The sequence below is a fragment of the Triturus cristatus genome, chromosome 4_1, assembly GCF_964204655.1.
Source record: "Triturus cristatus chromosome 4_1, aTriCri1.1, whole genome shotgun sequence".
Lineage (NCBI taxonomy): Eukaryota > Metazoa > Chordata > Amphibia > Caudata > Salamandridae > Triturus > Triturus cristatus.
In genome coordinates this window covers 492,427,811-492,441,907 of record NC_140585.1, presented here as the reverse complement: position 1 = coordinate 492,441,907, position 14,097 = coordinate 492,427,811, and the positions used below count along the sequence as shown (strand labels likewise).

The 14,097-nt window shown below is 42.5% G+C and overlaps 1 protein-coding gene across 4 annotated transcripts in view; it reads right to left on the bottom strand.

Annotated features, from left to right (window-relative positions):
• LOC146855138 (solute carrier organic anion transporter family member 1A2-like) overlaps positions 1–14,097 on the bottom strand; it is a 643,199-nt gene that overhangs the window by 74,750 nt on the left and 554,352 nt on the right. For all 4 annotated transcript variants that reach the window (XM_085650570.1, XM_085650572.1, XM_085650571.1 and 1 more), the window contains 2 exons: positions 13,238–13,422; positions 2,977–3,041 (listed from right to left, as the gene is read on the bottom strand). In XM_085650570.1, the coding sequence (XP_085506696.1) occupies positions 2,977–3,041; positions 13,238–13,422 (250 nt within the window). The remainder of the gene's footprint in view (positions 1–2,976; positions 3,042–13,237; positions 13,423–14,097) is intronic.

Below are 14,097 nucleotides of genomic sequence, written 5' to 3'. Positions count from 1 at the left end.
TCCTGTCTTTGAACCAAGGGTGCACATCCACACACTATTGCCATGCTACACAGCGCTACATTAAAGAAGCTTTTGCCTGCACTCACTGTCACTTCAACTGTAACACAATACCGACCACACACACTTCACCCACCAACAGTGCTCCTTCCCCACCCACCCATAAACACACACCCCAAGGCAAACTATCATACATACTCATCAATACCCGTACTCTCTGCAAACCTGCCATGAAAATCTGGGACCTCCTACACAACATTGCTCCCGATCTCCTCGTCTTTATGGAAACATAGCTGACCTGAAAAGCTGCACCTGACATCACCACAGCTATTCCAGCAGGATACAGACTGGCATGAGAAGGAGAAGATATCGCAATCGTATTCAAGGACTCCTTCAACTGCACTACAACTATGGAATCTGCAAACCCCCACATGGAATACATGCACTTCAAAGTACAGACATCAGAAACATAAAATGTAAGTAGAACCCTTTTTTACCGACCACCAGAACCCAGAGTTACCTTCACTGACAGCATTGCTGACTTCATGCCCTTCACTATCACTATCGACTCCAGCAACTGCATCCTACTCATCAAAGACTTCTTCAGCCACCAACCACCACCACCAACTACATCACTCCCTCGCATGAATTATGTGACAACCTCCCAGAATACTTCAGCTAAATAATCAAGGCCATATGCAACAATTTAGACACACAACTGAAATCCTACGCTCTCCCTTCATTCTATCCTCTTACACCCAATAAAACTACCCTGACGGTCTTGGAAACATTCTACACAGAGGAAACAGCCGGTATTACGAGTACCATCCACTGGGGGGCACAAACAGACCCCTGCCACATCTATAACATGGGATCCATGCCTATCAGCAAAATTTCCCCCCCGCATCATGAGCACTTTCATCACCCCCAAGATATTCCCAGATCTTTGGACACATGGGATGGTCAACACATTATTAAAGAAACCCTTGTCAGACCCCAAGCAACTAGCAAACTACCACTCAATCTCCATTCTACTCTACCCGGCCAAAGTGATGGAAAAAGCCATGAACAAACAATGTTCCCACCCCCTCAGTGCACTCAGCTCCTGGACAACACACAATCAGGTTTCTGACTGAACCCCTTCACTGAGACCACCCTCATCACAGGAAGTGAAGGCATCAGGACTGTCCTTGACCAAGGAGACACAGCAGCCCTTATACTACTTGACGTCTATGCAGCCTTCAACACAGTGTCCCACTGTACCCTGATGAAAATACTGCAAGAGACAGGCATACAAGGACCCACCCTCAGCCCTGTTTGTTCCTTCCCCACAGCATGAACACAAAGAGTAAACTTGCCAGCATACACTTCAAGGGCCAAAAACCTCGTGTGTGGCGTTCCCCAAGGATCATCAGTAAGCTTAACGTTGTTCAACATATCCGTGGCTCAGCTACCGGACCTCATCTGATCTTACAACATAAGCATACCCTCCTACGCTGACGATATCCAACTGATACTCTCCCTGTCAGACAAAACCCCAACTGCAAAAAACAGCTTTGCAGCATTCATGATCGCAATTAGCATATGGATAAAAACCAACTGCCTCAAACTAAAAACAGACAAAACTGAAGTAGTGATCTTCGGAAGGAAAGCCTCCATCTAGGACTCCATCTTAAGAGCCTCTTCATCCCTTCTCAAGTTCTGCAAGAAGCGGAATACCTGGTTCTTTGATTAACCTTGCCAGAAGAGAGCTGCCTGCCATCTGCAAAGCACCTGTATAACTTCACAGATAATTAGCTCACTGCATCAATACACATAACATAACAAGCACACATAATCAAATCCTGTAGTCAAGTGGGTGGAGTGGGTGCACCTTAGGCACCAGTCTCAAAAGGACTCTGAAACTCTTTTTTGTTGATAACATATGTCAGATAACAGTTGCACTTTCCAACCAGATCTAAAAATCCATGTAGATTGGTGTAGCCCCTGGGCTTTTTAACACAAAACTGCATTCTGAAGTCCACAGTTAATCACTATCCGCCACTCAACTCTGCTGCCATAGAAAACAAACACTGTAAATTATCTAGTTACCTAGGACATAGCATTAGAATGGCATGTGTGTGCCCCTGAAAGTTCAAGCTCGGGCAGTAGAAAAATTAAGAAAATGATCACGGATGCGTGGAGGGCAAGCAATTTTTTTGTGGAAGCACACAACGTCTGCACAATCAAAACACGTACTCCTGGGTTCCAACATATGTGCAGAGTCAAAGCCCTCCTCCTGGCAGTGCTTCCCAAAGCCCCTTTTTTAAGTTGATCACTTAATGTCTCGCTTGACAGCTATGCTTTCAAGCCAGACACAAAAAGGTAAAAGGCAAAGCATTGCAGCTTGCCAGGGGCAGACAAAACACTTTCCTTTTCAACATTATACAAAAATGAGTACATATTATGTTGTCTGTATGAGAACTGGTGTTAGGGCGGAAAGGCCTTTTATTTCACGAGGCATTTCCTTGATCGACTGGAGCCCTTGGAGGCTGGTTTTGTAAGTCCAGGGCCACTCCTGGTGTCTCTGTAACTTTCCCCAGCTCCCCCAGGATAATTGCAGCAGATACAGGGAGGCTTCACACGAGGGAGAAAGAGAGCAGTGGAAGTTACAGAGAAAGCAATAAGAGAGGGGCAAGAAAGAGAGGAGAGGAGGAGAAAAAGAGAATAGATGGATGGAAAGAGAGCGATAGTGCTAAAAGACAAAGGGAACAGGGCTGGTTTTGAGCGCTTTAACTAGCGCTTCTTTTGCTTCTCCTGTCTGGCACTGACTAATGCCTCTGGCCATCATTTTTAACTAATAACTTTAGACAGTAGTTTATCTTACATGGAAGAAAAGTAAACAAAATAAAGTTATTTTGAGCAATTTGCGATAATAGCTCACATTTTCAAAGTTGTTTAAACAGTCCATATTTGGGTCTGTTAAATAACTGTTCTTACCAAGCGCTCTTGCTGTTAACAAGTGAATACCTAAACCAAGGGACTTTTCTTCTGGTTTCAAGCTCCTAAGGGGAAAAAAAGACATCAATTACATGTTCAATACTAAAAAATGCTCTTTAATTAGTTTGCACATGTGATTGCAAGAAAATCCATGGTCGTGAATGTCATACGACATCACGACCCTGCAAGTACCTGGTTATGTAGAAACGCACAATGAGTTTCTTGAGATCGGATGTTTCTTCTAGCACCACGCCTCACTCTTCTCCCACCACCCCTCTTTGCCTTGATGCAGCAATTGACTGCTTTGTGTTAAAGTTGTCAACTCCCTGGCTTTGGTTTTAACCTTCTGAATAACCAATAGCAAACCAACAAGGCTTCCTACTGTATCCAAGTTAGCATTGCTCTGCTGCAATGCAGAAGGCATGCACTGTATTTTCTCAGAATGGTTTACTGTGTCTAAATTATTGCTAAATCAAGGATTAGGAACATAAATGGCAAGAGTACACCCCTTATCCTTTCAAACTGTTCTTTTAATAAGTGAAGGCCACTTTTACATTTTTAAGTGAATACTATTTGAGGAGCAGTTTTTGAAATGTAATGTGATACAGGTATGTTGTTGCGAGGAACTGTTTCATTAACTGCCCATTTAATTTGCACCGGGAATGCCTGAAGACATTTGCTTGCAAGCAGGAACATCACGTGTTCTGTCCTAATGTCAGTGACAAGGTGTATGGGCCCTATTTAGAGTATGGTGCATGGCTCACCATCCATCAGGGTGGCAGAGGACTTTATGTCCCCCACTCTGACGGACCACCGCCTGACACACTTCAAGATCTTCACAGTGACCTCTGTACCTTCTACAGTTCCTATGATAGTGCCATAGTTTGGTGAATGGCCACCATTAGTTTTAACAACCAGTCACTAAACAGTTTGCTTTTCAAAACAAACTCCCAGGGTGGGAGTTTGTTTTGATAAAAAAATAACTAATGACACTCACCCAGGGAGTTTTTTCCCAGATTGTGGGGGCGGTCTGGTCATTATTTGAATTTTTCTGTTTGACAGATAGATAAATGGGGCATCAAACGTCAGCTTAAATAGTGTGAATCTCTTACTTCGATGGCCAGCACTCCATCAGAAAAGCTTTCTGTAAACGGTGCCAATGGAGGCACCCCCGATGGTAAGCTGATGGCCCTTCCAACTCTAAATAGGGTTTACGGTTTCAGAGTTTTTAAGACAGGGTTTGGGAAAGAGAGTACTTTACCGTGAAACTCTAATTGGGCCTGTGAACAGTATATCAGACATTGCCATTTGCCCCATATTTCATAACATGTGACTATAGTTCACTAACATGTGCAATGTTGTTGCTCTACACAAACCTAACCAAAATGTTAGTGAGACATATAAAACTCATGGAGAACATCAATGGTATTCCCAGTAGGAGATAACGGATAACCTAATTTTACTTAACAAAGCATCATGCATGGCTTTATTAAACTTTTTCACACATAGCATTGCAGGGAAATATCACAAACGATCCTATATACATCTCTTCTCAGCGGCAAGCACTTAAAGCCAACAAATATATGCATAGCAAAGACTTGTAAAATTCCAGATATGACATCATGATAAGGATTAATTATATATTTACAAATATCAATCAGGGAACTGCACCATCCCTGCTGGTAGCACCAGTGACCAAAATTGGTCCCAAAGCATGAACTGGTAAAACTGCGTGCAACTCTGAGGTAGGGCAAGGAGGCATGTACCTCTAATAGATCGACCTTTCCTCTAAAAATCCTCTTACCCACCTTCAACTAATAAAACCATGGGCAACCTTGAGGTAGCGCTAGAAGGACTGGAGAACCTGCAGGTCAGTCCACCCTCTAACCAGCACCACACTCACCTGACGCTCTCAGGAAGAGAGCTGAGATACTTTCCTCTAGTTAACAGGCTTTTCATTTTGGCATTCTTTCCGATCACACCTTGTTAGAAATTGGGTTTCTGGTTGGCATATGCATGTACCCTGTACAAGCAGGAAAAACAATCCTAGTGTGGGTAAGTCACAACACACCCTAAATTATCCTGTGCTCACCCTCTGGTAGCTTGTTACAGAGCAGGCAGGCTTAAATTAAGAGGCAATGTGTAAAGTATTTGTGCAACACTCCAAACAGTAACATAGTGAAAACACCACAAAATGAAACCACACCTAGTTAGGAAATTAGAGCTTAATTATATAAATAAATAGAAATCCAGATATTAATTTTTAAAAACTAAATGAAAAATAATGCTTAGAAGCAATGAATGCTTAAATGGGTTATCTGGTCATGTTGGGCAGGAACAAAATGAAAAGTTCAGGCCATTTGTGATTGATCACGGGCCGGAAACAGGGACCCACTTGGGCCTGCTGAACCAAAGTACCTTGTTCCGTGATGCGTCGTTGAAGATGCGAGGTGCAGCCGAAGCGATGTGTCAGTGTTGAGTCACTCGGTTGATTTTCTCCATGCAACTGCAGTGATGCAGTGGTTTGGAGTGAGATGCGCGGCTGCTGCTCCCGCATTAGGCGATGCATTAATTCCGAACCCTATGCGCTCGCTCCGAAGGCGCAATGATGAGGATACGTTGGTTCCATCTCACAAAAAGGTTTGAGATGCGCAGGTTCTGCTGAGGATGCAGGGGTTCTGGCTGTAGAAGCACATTAGGCCTCACTTCCAAAGGTCCATGACAGGTGTGGCACCACTTTGCAGGGAAGCTTGATGCAGATGCAGGTAGTTGAAGTCTATGATATCCCGGGGACTTAGAACAGGAGGAAAGTCAGAAAGCCCTTGGAGTCACTCTGGGTTCAAGTGATGCGGATTCAGTTATTTACACCCAGGCAGGACAACAGGAGACAGCAAGGCAGTTCAGTAAGGCAAGAGCACAGCAAGACAAGTGGTCAGGACAGCAGCAGTCCTGCAGAGTGGCAGTCCGTCGAGCAACACTGCGGTTCTTCTTCCTGGCAGAGTGGTCACTGGTCCAGTAGTGTATTGAAGTCAGGATGTCAGGGGTCCAGTACTTATACATAGTTGTGCCTCTAAAGTGAGTGAGACTTCGAGGAAAGCTTTGAAGTTCACATAGGACCTCCTTTCCTGCCCTGGCTCCAGACTCCTAAACTGAGAAAAATCCTAATTTTAAGGCTTTCGGTATTCACAGAAGGCATTTAGGAGTCCTAAAGTTAGGACTCCTAACTTCTGTGAATACCGAAGTGAGTAAGTGTCTTTTGTGAATACCAAAATGAGTAAGTGCCTTCTGTGAATACGAAAATGGTAGTAAGTTTAGGATTTTGTCTTAAGTTAGTTCTGTGAATCGGGCCCTGTAATCTTTGTCTAGATTCAGTGATTATGTCATCAAGTTGGAAACATGTTCCTATCACCCCCTTCTTAAGAAGCATTTGGCTGCCCCCCCCCCCCCCCAAGTCTCCAATAGTGGACCTACCTCACTGCTTTCAATCCCATATAAAACCTGACTGTTTCCTCTCCCAGCTAAAATTCTGAAAAAAGCTAATAATACTCAGCTTTTAACCTATCTGGAGAGTCACTATGCAGACTAGTCAAATTTGGACTTTAAAACATGCTCTTGGATGGATCTGCTCTTTTCTCACTTATAGAACACAGCTAATGATGGAAATTGACATTTTTGCATGGTCATCCCCAGACGTTTTGCCTTCTTCCTACCCCCTCCTATAAGGCCCAGGCCCTGTACATTAAATGCTATTAGTAGGCTTGCAGCACTATTCATGCCAACTCCTTGAATAGCCTTTAAACTTGTCTCAGGCCTGACGTTGCAGAGCCTGTGTGTGCTATTCTAAATTAATACACAAACACCCAGGGAGAAAAGAGAGGCTGAGAAGGGCCCACGCCTGCCTCTAAAAAAACTGTACAACACACAAATTGGTGTGCTGTCCTTATGATAAGAGTGTCTGGGGAAATACCAGTTGCTACTCTCATGATCCTGTTTGGATAATGCTGGTGTGTCTCCTGCTAAACTTGGCAATTCTAAGAATTGCCATGTTTAGCAGGAGACACAATGTTGTCTAACCAGTGCGATTTTTGTTGGGTGTCTGTCTAAAAATATGTATGTCTTTTTTTTTAAAAGGCCGCTACTGTTAGAATACTGCACCACAGGCTGGAAGTGTGGTAATGAAGATCTGGATGGTAACATCAGTAACATGCCTGATGTATCTAATGCTGTTGCAACATCTCCTTTTGGTTTTTTCCTTCAAAAGTATAACATACAGGTGTTTACCTTTAGAGAATTGAGACTCCTCTGTTTTTATTAAGAATTTTCTTACCCTCACTTTAAATTAATGTCAGGGCCTCTGAGAATAACCCTAATGACTGCCCGAGACAATTTAGGCTTTTAAAAGGGCAGAAACATGTTGGTTTAATCTGTGGGTATGCAACAATCATAGCATCCACGAAAACCCCTGTGAATAACTTATTGTATATTTCAATTATACTCAGGGTACCACTGTAATAAAAGGATACTTTTGTGGTATACCCTTTGGTATTTTTAGTGAAATAAATGGACCCAAGTTATACAGAAAAAAGAATAATATCTAAGAACTATCTTGGAATAGCCCAACTTGTGGTCGAGTCCGCCCTGGTAGTACTATCTCACCAAGGTGGGAAGAAATGGCCTATGATGAAGCATGTCACATTACATGAGTGAGCCCACCGCGTCTAAATCTTGGAATTGCCTGGTTTAGTGGGAGACACACAAGCGTTTTCCAAACAAGATCATTAGAGTTGCAAATGGCATTTCCCCCAGACTCTCAACTCATAAGGACACCACATCAATTGTTGTGTTGTACACATTTGATGTTCTAAACTGATATGTTGATCTGCCAATTTACCCCTCTTGCCAGGCCTAAACATTCCTTTTTTATACATATAAGTCACACCCCAGGTAGGCACTGGGCAGCCCAAGAGTAGGGTGTAGTGTATTTGAAAGTGTGACATGTACTTTTAAGTTTTTCATGTCCTAGTAGTCAAAAACTCTTAAATTCGTTTTTCACTACTGCAAGGCCAATCTCTCCCATAGGTCAACATTGGGATTACCTTATTACATCATATACATGTAATTTCGAATTGGAAAGAAATAGGACTCCCAAATTTGGTGTCTCTGGAAATACAATTTATAATCCCAATTAATGGTGAAGTTAGATTTTAAATTGTAATTCAGAAAATAGCAATTTTAGAAAGTTGGCATTTTCGTACTTTAGCTATTTGGTGTCTTCTGCCTATCTCTGGATACACTCCTGGGGTGGGTGCATTCCCTCTAGACAGCCACCCACAAAGAGAGCTTAGGTGTTACTGATGGGCCATCTACATCCTGATGGGCCATCCACATCCTGATGGTCCATTCTTGGCAGGATGAAAGGGAGGAGCTGACACTTACACCTGGATAGGCTGTGTCCTGTCTCCTCACAAAGGGCTGCACACTCCCCTGTAGTATGTCTGAAGCCAGGGCAGGAAGGGCAGGGACTCTCTGTACATCCAAGGCCTCTCTTTGAAGTTTCCACCACTGCACAGATACAACTGGGAATATGTAATGGACCCGTCACACCATCAACTCAGTACATTTCTGGTCCTTTGGATACTCTGCCAGGAAGAAGGACTGCTGTGCTGCTGGAAGGACGGTCACTCTGCTGAACTCCTGCACTGCTGTGCTCACCTGATGCCCTCCTTGCCTGGAAGTGAGAAGGACTGGGCCTGCATCTCTATAGCCTAGAACCAAAGTTACTCCAATGGCTTGCTGGCTTGCCTCCTGTTTGAAGTCTCAGGGACATCAAAGGCTCCCAACCCATCTACCTACAGCACCTGAACTCTGCCTTATAAGAGTCTTGCCCTGCCAATTGGTGCCAATCCAGTCTTGGGCCCCTGGAAGCGCGTATAAAGTGCAGCAACTGCCAAAATCCATGAATCATTGCGGCGCTTGGAATTGGTGCATCACCTTTGACAACGATACGATGCTGCTTCTCCAAGGATCGAGTACATTGCTTCGCCAGCAGCGCAGTGCATCACCTGCTTTTCTGATGCATCCCCTACTTTGTGCAGCTTGGAACAGACGCATCGCCTACATCCTAAGGATTGACAACAACGCATCACCTCCTCTGCTCCACATATCAGATGTTTGTAGATGACGCAAACAAGGCACTTGCAGAGGGACAAGTTTGGTCCCTGGATCCGACCCATGCTTCATTGTGGTTGTCTGAACTTTTGGGTTTGACCCGATGTAGTGTAATCTGAGTGCCCCGGTTGGCACTTTATGCTTTTATGCAGTACATTCCAGTTAAATCGTTAAATATCCATGACGACGGTTATACTTATTGGATTTTTGTAATTTTGGTCTTGTTTTTTTCATTCAATTAAGCTCTATGTTTAGAACTAGGTGTGGTATCTTTTTTGTATGGTGTTTTCACTGTTTTACTGTTTTCAGTGTTGCACAAATACTTTAACTACTCTGTGCCAGGCTACCAGAGGGTGAGCAGAGGTTTATTTAGGGTGTGTATCTGACAAACCCTGACCAGGATTGTGGTTCCTGCTTGGACAGGGTGCATACCTCTGCCAACCATAAACTCAATTTCTAGCAGTAAACCTTCAGCTGGACTAATCTGGAACTGAATCCGAACTGCACTCCATCGCGGTCAGCTTTAACTTTTGAATTTGATCTAGTCTAGCGCGACCAGATGGTTGGCACTTCATGCTTTTAGGTGCTATATTGTAGTTTATTCTTAAAACAATAATTACTCTGGTTCTACTGAATGGATTTTTGTCGTTCTGGTCTTGTTTTATTGAATAAATTAGGCTCTATTTTTGTATCTGGTGCTGGATATGCTTGTGTGGTGTTTTCTCTGTTTGATGTGGTGCTCAAATCCTTTACACATTGCCTTCAAGTTAAGCCTGACTGCTATGTACCAAGCTACCAGGGGTTTTGCACCAGTTAGTTTGAAGTCTGCCTGTGCCTTACCTGACAAGGAATATGGATGCTGCTTGAGCAGGGCTCACACCCCAGTCAACCAATAACCCTATTTCTAACAGTTAATAGGCCTCCTTTCTGCTCATCCATTTTTACTCTTAACTGCGGTGTCCCTCAAGGCTTCACTTTGAGTACAAAACAGTTCAATGTTTATACGTCCCCTCCCCATGCCCTTGTTGACAATCCTGCCTTTAAAGTGATGGGATTTGCCAATGACCCACAGATCCTCTGTGTTCATCTTTAAGCACAATGCATCCACCAAAGATAATTTCTGCTAGTGCATGCCCTCTATGGCAAACTGGATTGATCAGAGATGCTTAAATCTCAATAGAGAAGAATTAAAGATGTTACTTCTAGAAAGTCAAGCATCGGTTTGCTCAACCCACTGGTGGCTGGAAGAACTGGCACTCCCCCTTTGCCAAAGAACTTGGTTAGGAATCTTGGTGTTATATGTGACAACAGTGTTCTGTTTGCTAGTAATATTAATCGAGCAACCACTATATGCTTTTTAAAACCTTATACTTAATTCAAAACCGTTATTTTGCTCTCACTCCCCAATTGTAAAACTGTCAAGCCATGGTCAACTTCTGATGACAGCAGCTATTTGTCTGGGTGCTCTATAATACACTGTTCAGCGTCTTGAGAAAGTACAAAATGCAGTTGCCTCCCTTATTCTTTGAACACCCAAAACCAAATTAGTGGAATTCCATATTACCTCTCTGCATTGGCTCCTGGTCCAGGAACTTATCCTCTTTAAAGCGCTATGTCTGACTCATATAACTATAAAAAATCTGATCCGATCTATCTTAAAATGAAATGTTGCCATTACACAAACCTCACAGACCCCTGTGATCCAGTACGTGTTTTGTTCTAGTGAGACCTAAAATCAAACGTATTAGACGAGGGTGGGAGTGGACATCCTGTTCCTACGTTGCAACCACAACTTGAAAAGTCTTTCCCTTGGACAGCCACAGTTTAACCGAACATATGCGTTTTCGGAAGAAAAAAAAACGTCAAATTTTTCTGTTCTGTTCTAAATCCCTTAAATGCTCTTCCTTCTCTTTATCTGTGTAGGAGTTTGTTAGCCCAAGACGGCCCATGGTTATCTGTTTTGTGCTCATGGTGGATTTTCTTCCATTCATTTATGTATGCATTAATTAATTTAGTTGTTTGTTTATCTTCACCCTATTTCACAGCTACCATGGGTCCAGGTAATTCCATGGGAACGGAATTTATAGGGATTACAAGATTTTCGTTAATAACATGCAGGAATCAGTGCTTTCATGCTGCTGAGAAAAACAAACTTTTTAATTCTGTGGTTGCCAGGCTCATAGGTCCAGATGCATCAAGGCGAAAACCGGTCGCATCCCAAATGCAAAAATCGCAATTTAAGGAATCGCAAAATTTGCGATTACTTAAATTGTGATTGCATTTAAGGAATCGCAAATTACAATTCCTTAAATGCAATGCATGATGCAAATTGAAATAGCAATTTCGCTATTAGGGGTCGCATATTACTATCCAATGAAACTGGACAGTAATTTGCGAAAACTTTGAAAAATGCACTAAAGTGCATTTTTCAGAGTTACATGTTACACACACACACATGCCATTGGGGCATGTGTGTCTGCAACGTGTGGGCACATGGCAATTCCAGGGGTGCAACAGGGTGTCCTTTTGGCACCCTTGCACCCTTGAAATTGCATGCGCAATTTGCTAGTACCTATTTGGTACTCGCAAATTGCGCATGCAATTTCCATTGATTGCTATGGGTCTCTAGGCCCATAGGTATGAATGAGTAGCAATTCCTTAATTGTGACTCGCAATTTGTGACTCGCAATTAAGAAATGTATAGAAATCGCAAATTCTTTTGAGATTCCTTACATGCATAGACAATTGCGATTCTTTAATTGTGATTCTTTAAAAATCACAATTAAAGAATCCCAATTGCCTATTTTGATGCATGTGCACCATTGTCATTACTGGGCCACTTGGAATTGATTCCGTAGAAGAGAAACTGTCACACTTTAACCAGGTTTAAGAACTACTGACAGCATCTTACTTGTGATTGGCTACAGTGTACACAAAAAAGGAAAACAAACCAATTTTTGGCAGTTTTCTTTGAGATCTATTATACTTTTGAATGGGAATTGCTAATTTCTGTTTGATGCTGATCCTTCACATACATAGTCTAAGGTAGGCCATTGGCTGGTACATAGACCTCTTCAGTAATATGATGCTTGGCAGACATCTACCAATACTGGCTGATGCAGGTGACTCCTTCGATAGTTACTTCAAAAAATTTCTGTAACGGGAAATAAAAGCATTCAATGCACAACCTCAACTGACTGTTGTAAGCCCACGGGACAGTCATGCCACTGTGACATACCAATTCACCAATTCGCCACTACATGTTGAGATCATGATCGTATTTGCATAGATCGAAGGGGAATCTGGATTACATTCCAGAAAGAAGCTGTGAAAATTCCATTAGCGACTTTTGTAGCCAATGCTAGTTGTCTGTGGATAGAATTGGATCTCACTTTCATATATGCAAATACTGATCACTGAAAAGAAAAACTGTAGATCCTGAGTCAGTTTCCGGACTTGAGGAACACAGGCGACCTATGAAGTTACAACTTGGTGGGTATGCACTGTGGGCTTTTCTTATTTCACTAAGATTCTTCCTAATTCAAAAAGTAGTGAGGAATACGTGGTGTCATGACTATGCGAATGTGTACCAAAGAACCCTATTTTTTGTTGAATGGCAAGGGGTTTCTACGCAAAGCAAAGAAAAATGTTTTGCATGCTAGAGAAAATGAGAAAAAAAGGTAATTACACGTTCAATCTAACCCATGAGTAGATTTTCACTTCTCTGACAATCAGGTTTCAAATGATTTAGACATCTGACAGGGAAACCACAAGGCTATGATTTCATACATCTCCCTGAAGATTAATTCAACGACACAAATCTTTGGTGTATGCCTTTGCAAGGATAGTTTGACTTATTTATCAGCGGTGTGTGTGCTTATTTTGCAATTGCCACACCTTTTCAAAATTACTGCTAATTTCCAGACATGCTTTCAGTTCAAAATATATGCCACTTTCAGATGTTTTATTATGGTTCAGTGCTGTTCCCTCCAACCCCAACCCCACACCAATACTATGAAACGGAAAGAAAAAACTCCATATTGTCGGACTTTGATTATTTACCGTTTATGTAACAGGAATCACTGCTTTATACCTTATTAGGACCATGTATCCAGGCATAGCTCCAAATGAATAGATCAGACAGCAGACCATTGAGATTATTAAGAAATACAGCAGCATTGTGTCACAAGCCTCTTCTCTTGGACAGTGGCCTGGAAATGCAGTTGCATTCATGAATGGGAGGACCGGAGTTTCAACGCAGCTGCAGTTGGTCAGTACCTAAAAAAGTAGAACATAGCTCAAATGATATATTTAATAAACAAATCAAACTTTTTTCACACGTCGTTTTGTTTTACATGTCACATAGTAGCGATTTGATATTTATTTTAAATGATGCTTGAGTGAATTAGAAGCCTAGGTTTTACAGAGTTTCATATTGTGCAATAATGTCCCCTTTTATACCTTCAGAGCAAATTTTACATTAGCACATTTCTGGTGGATATTTCTAACTGCAGATTCCTCCCCTTGTGATTAATGACATCACTAACATCACCAGGCACCAGACTGGATCCGGAAACTCAAAAATCAGTGCTCCTGCACGTCAGTAGGTGGTGTCTAATGAATCTGCACCAACCTTATTCCACTCCGGAAGTGATAAGAAGAGCTGCATGTAAGCACCATCTATGCATGCTGATATCATTCCGTCCGGTTCGGATCCTGAGCTCTGCTCCTCTTTCTTTCATTCAATGAGGAGAATTTCTATTTGGCACATGACTCCAAGGTCTGCGATGGCTGCTCAAAGAATAAACCAAAAGCCATCTAACTCTCCACACTAGTCCTGCTCCTTGTCGAAGTCGAGGTTGCAGACCCACCCCAACTCCCACAGATGGTTAGGTCCAAAAAGGAGGTCATGAAGGTCAAGCATGACTCAGCCCCTTCCCTTCACTCTCGTTC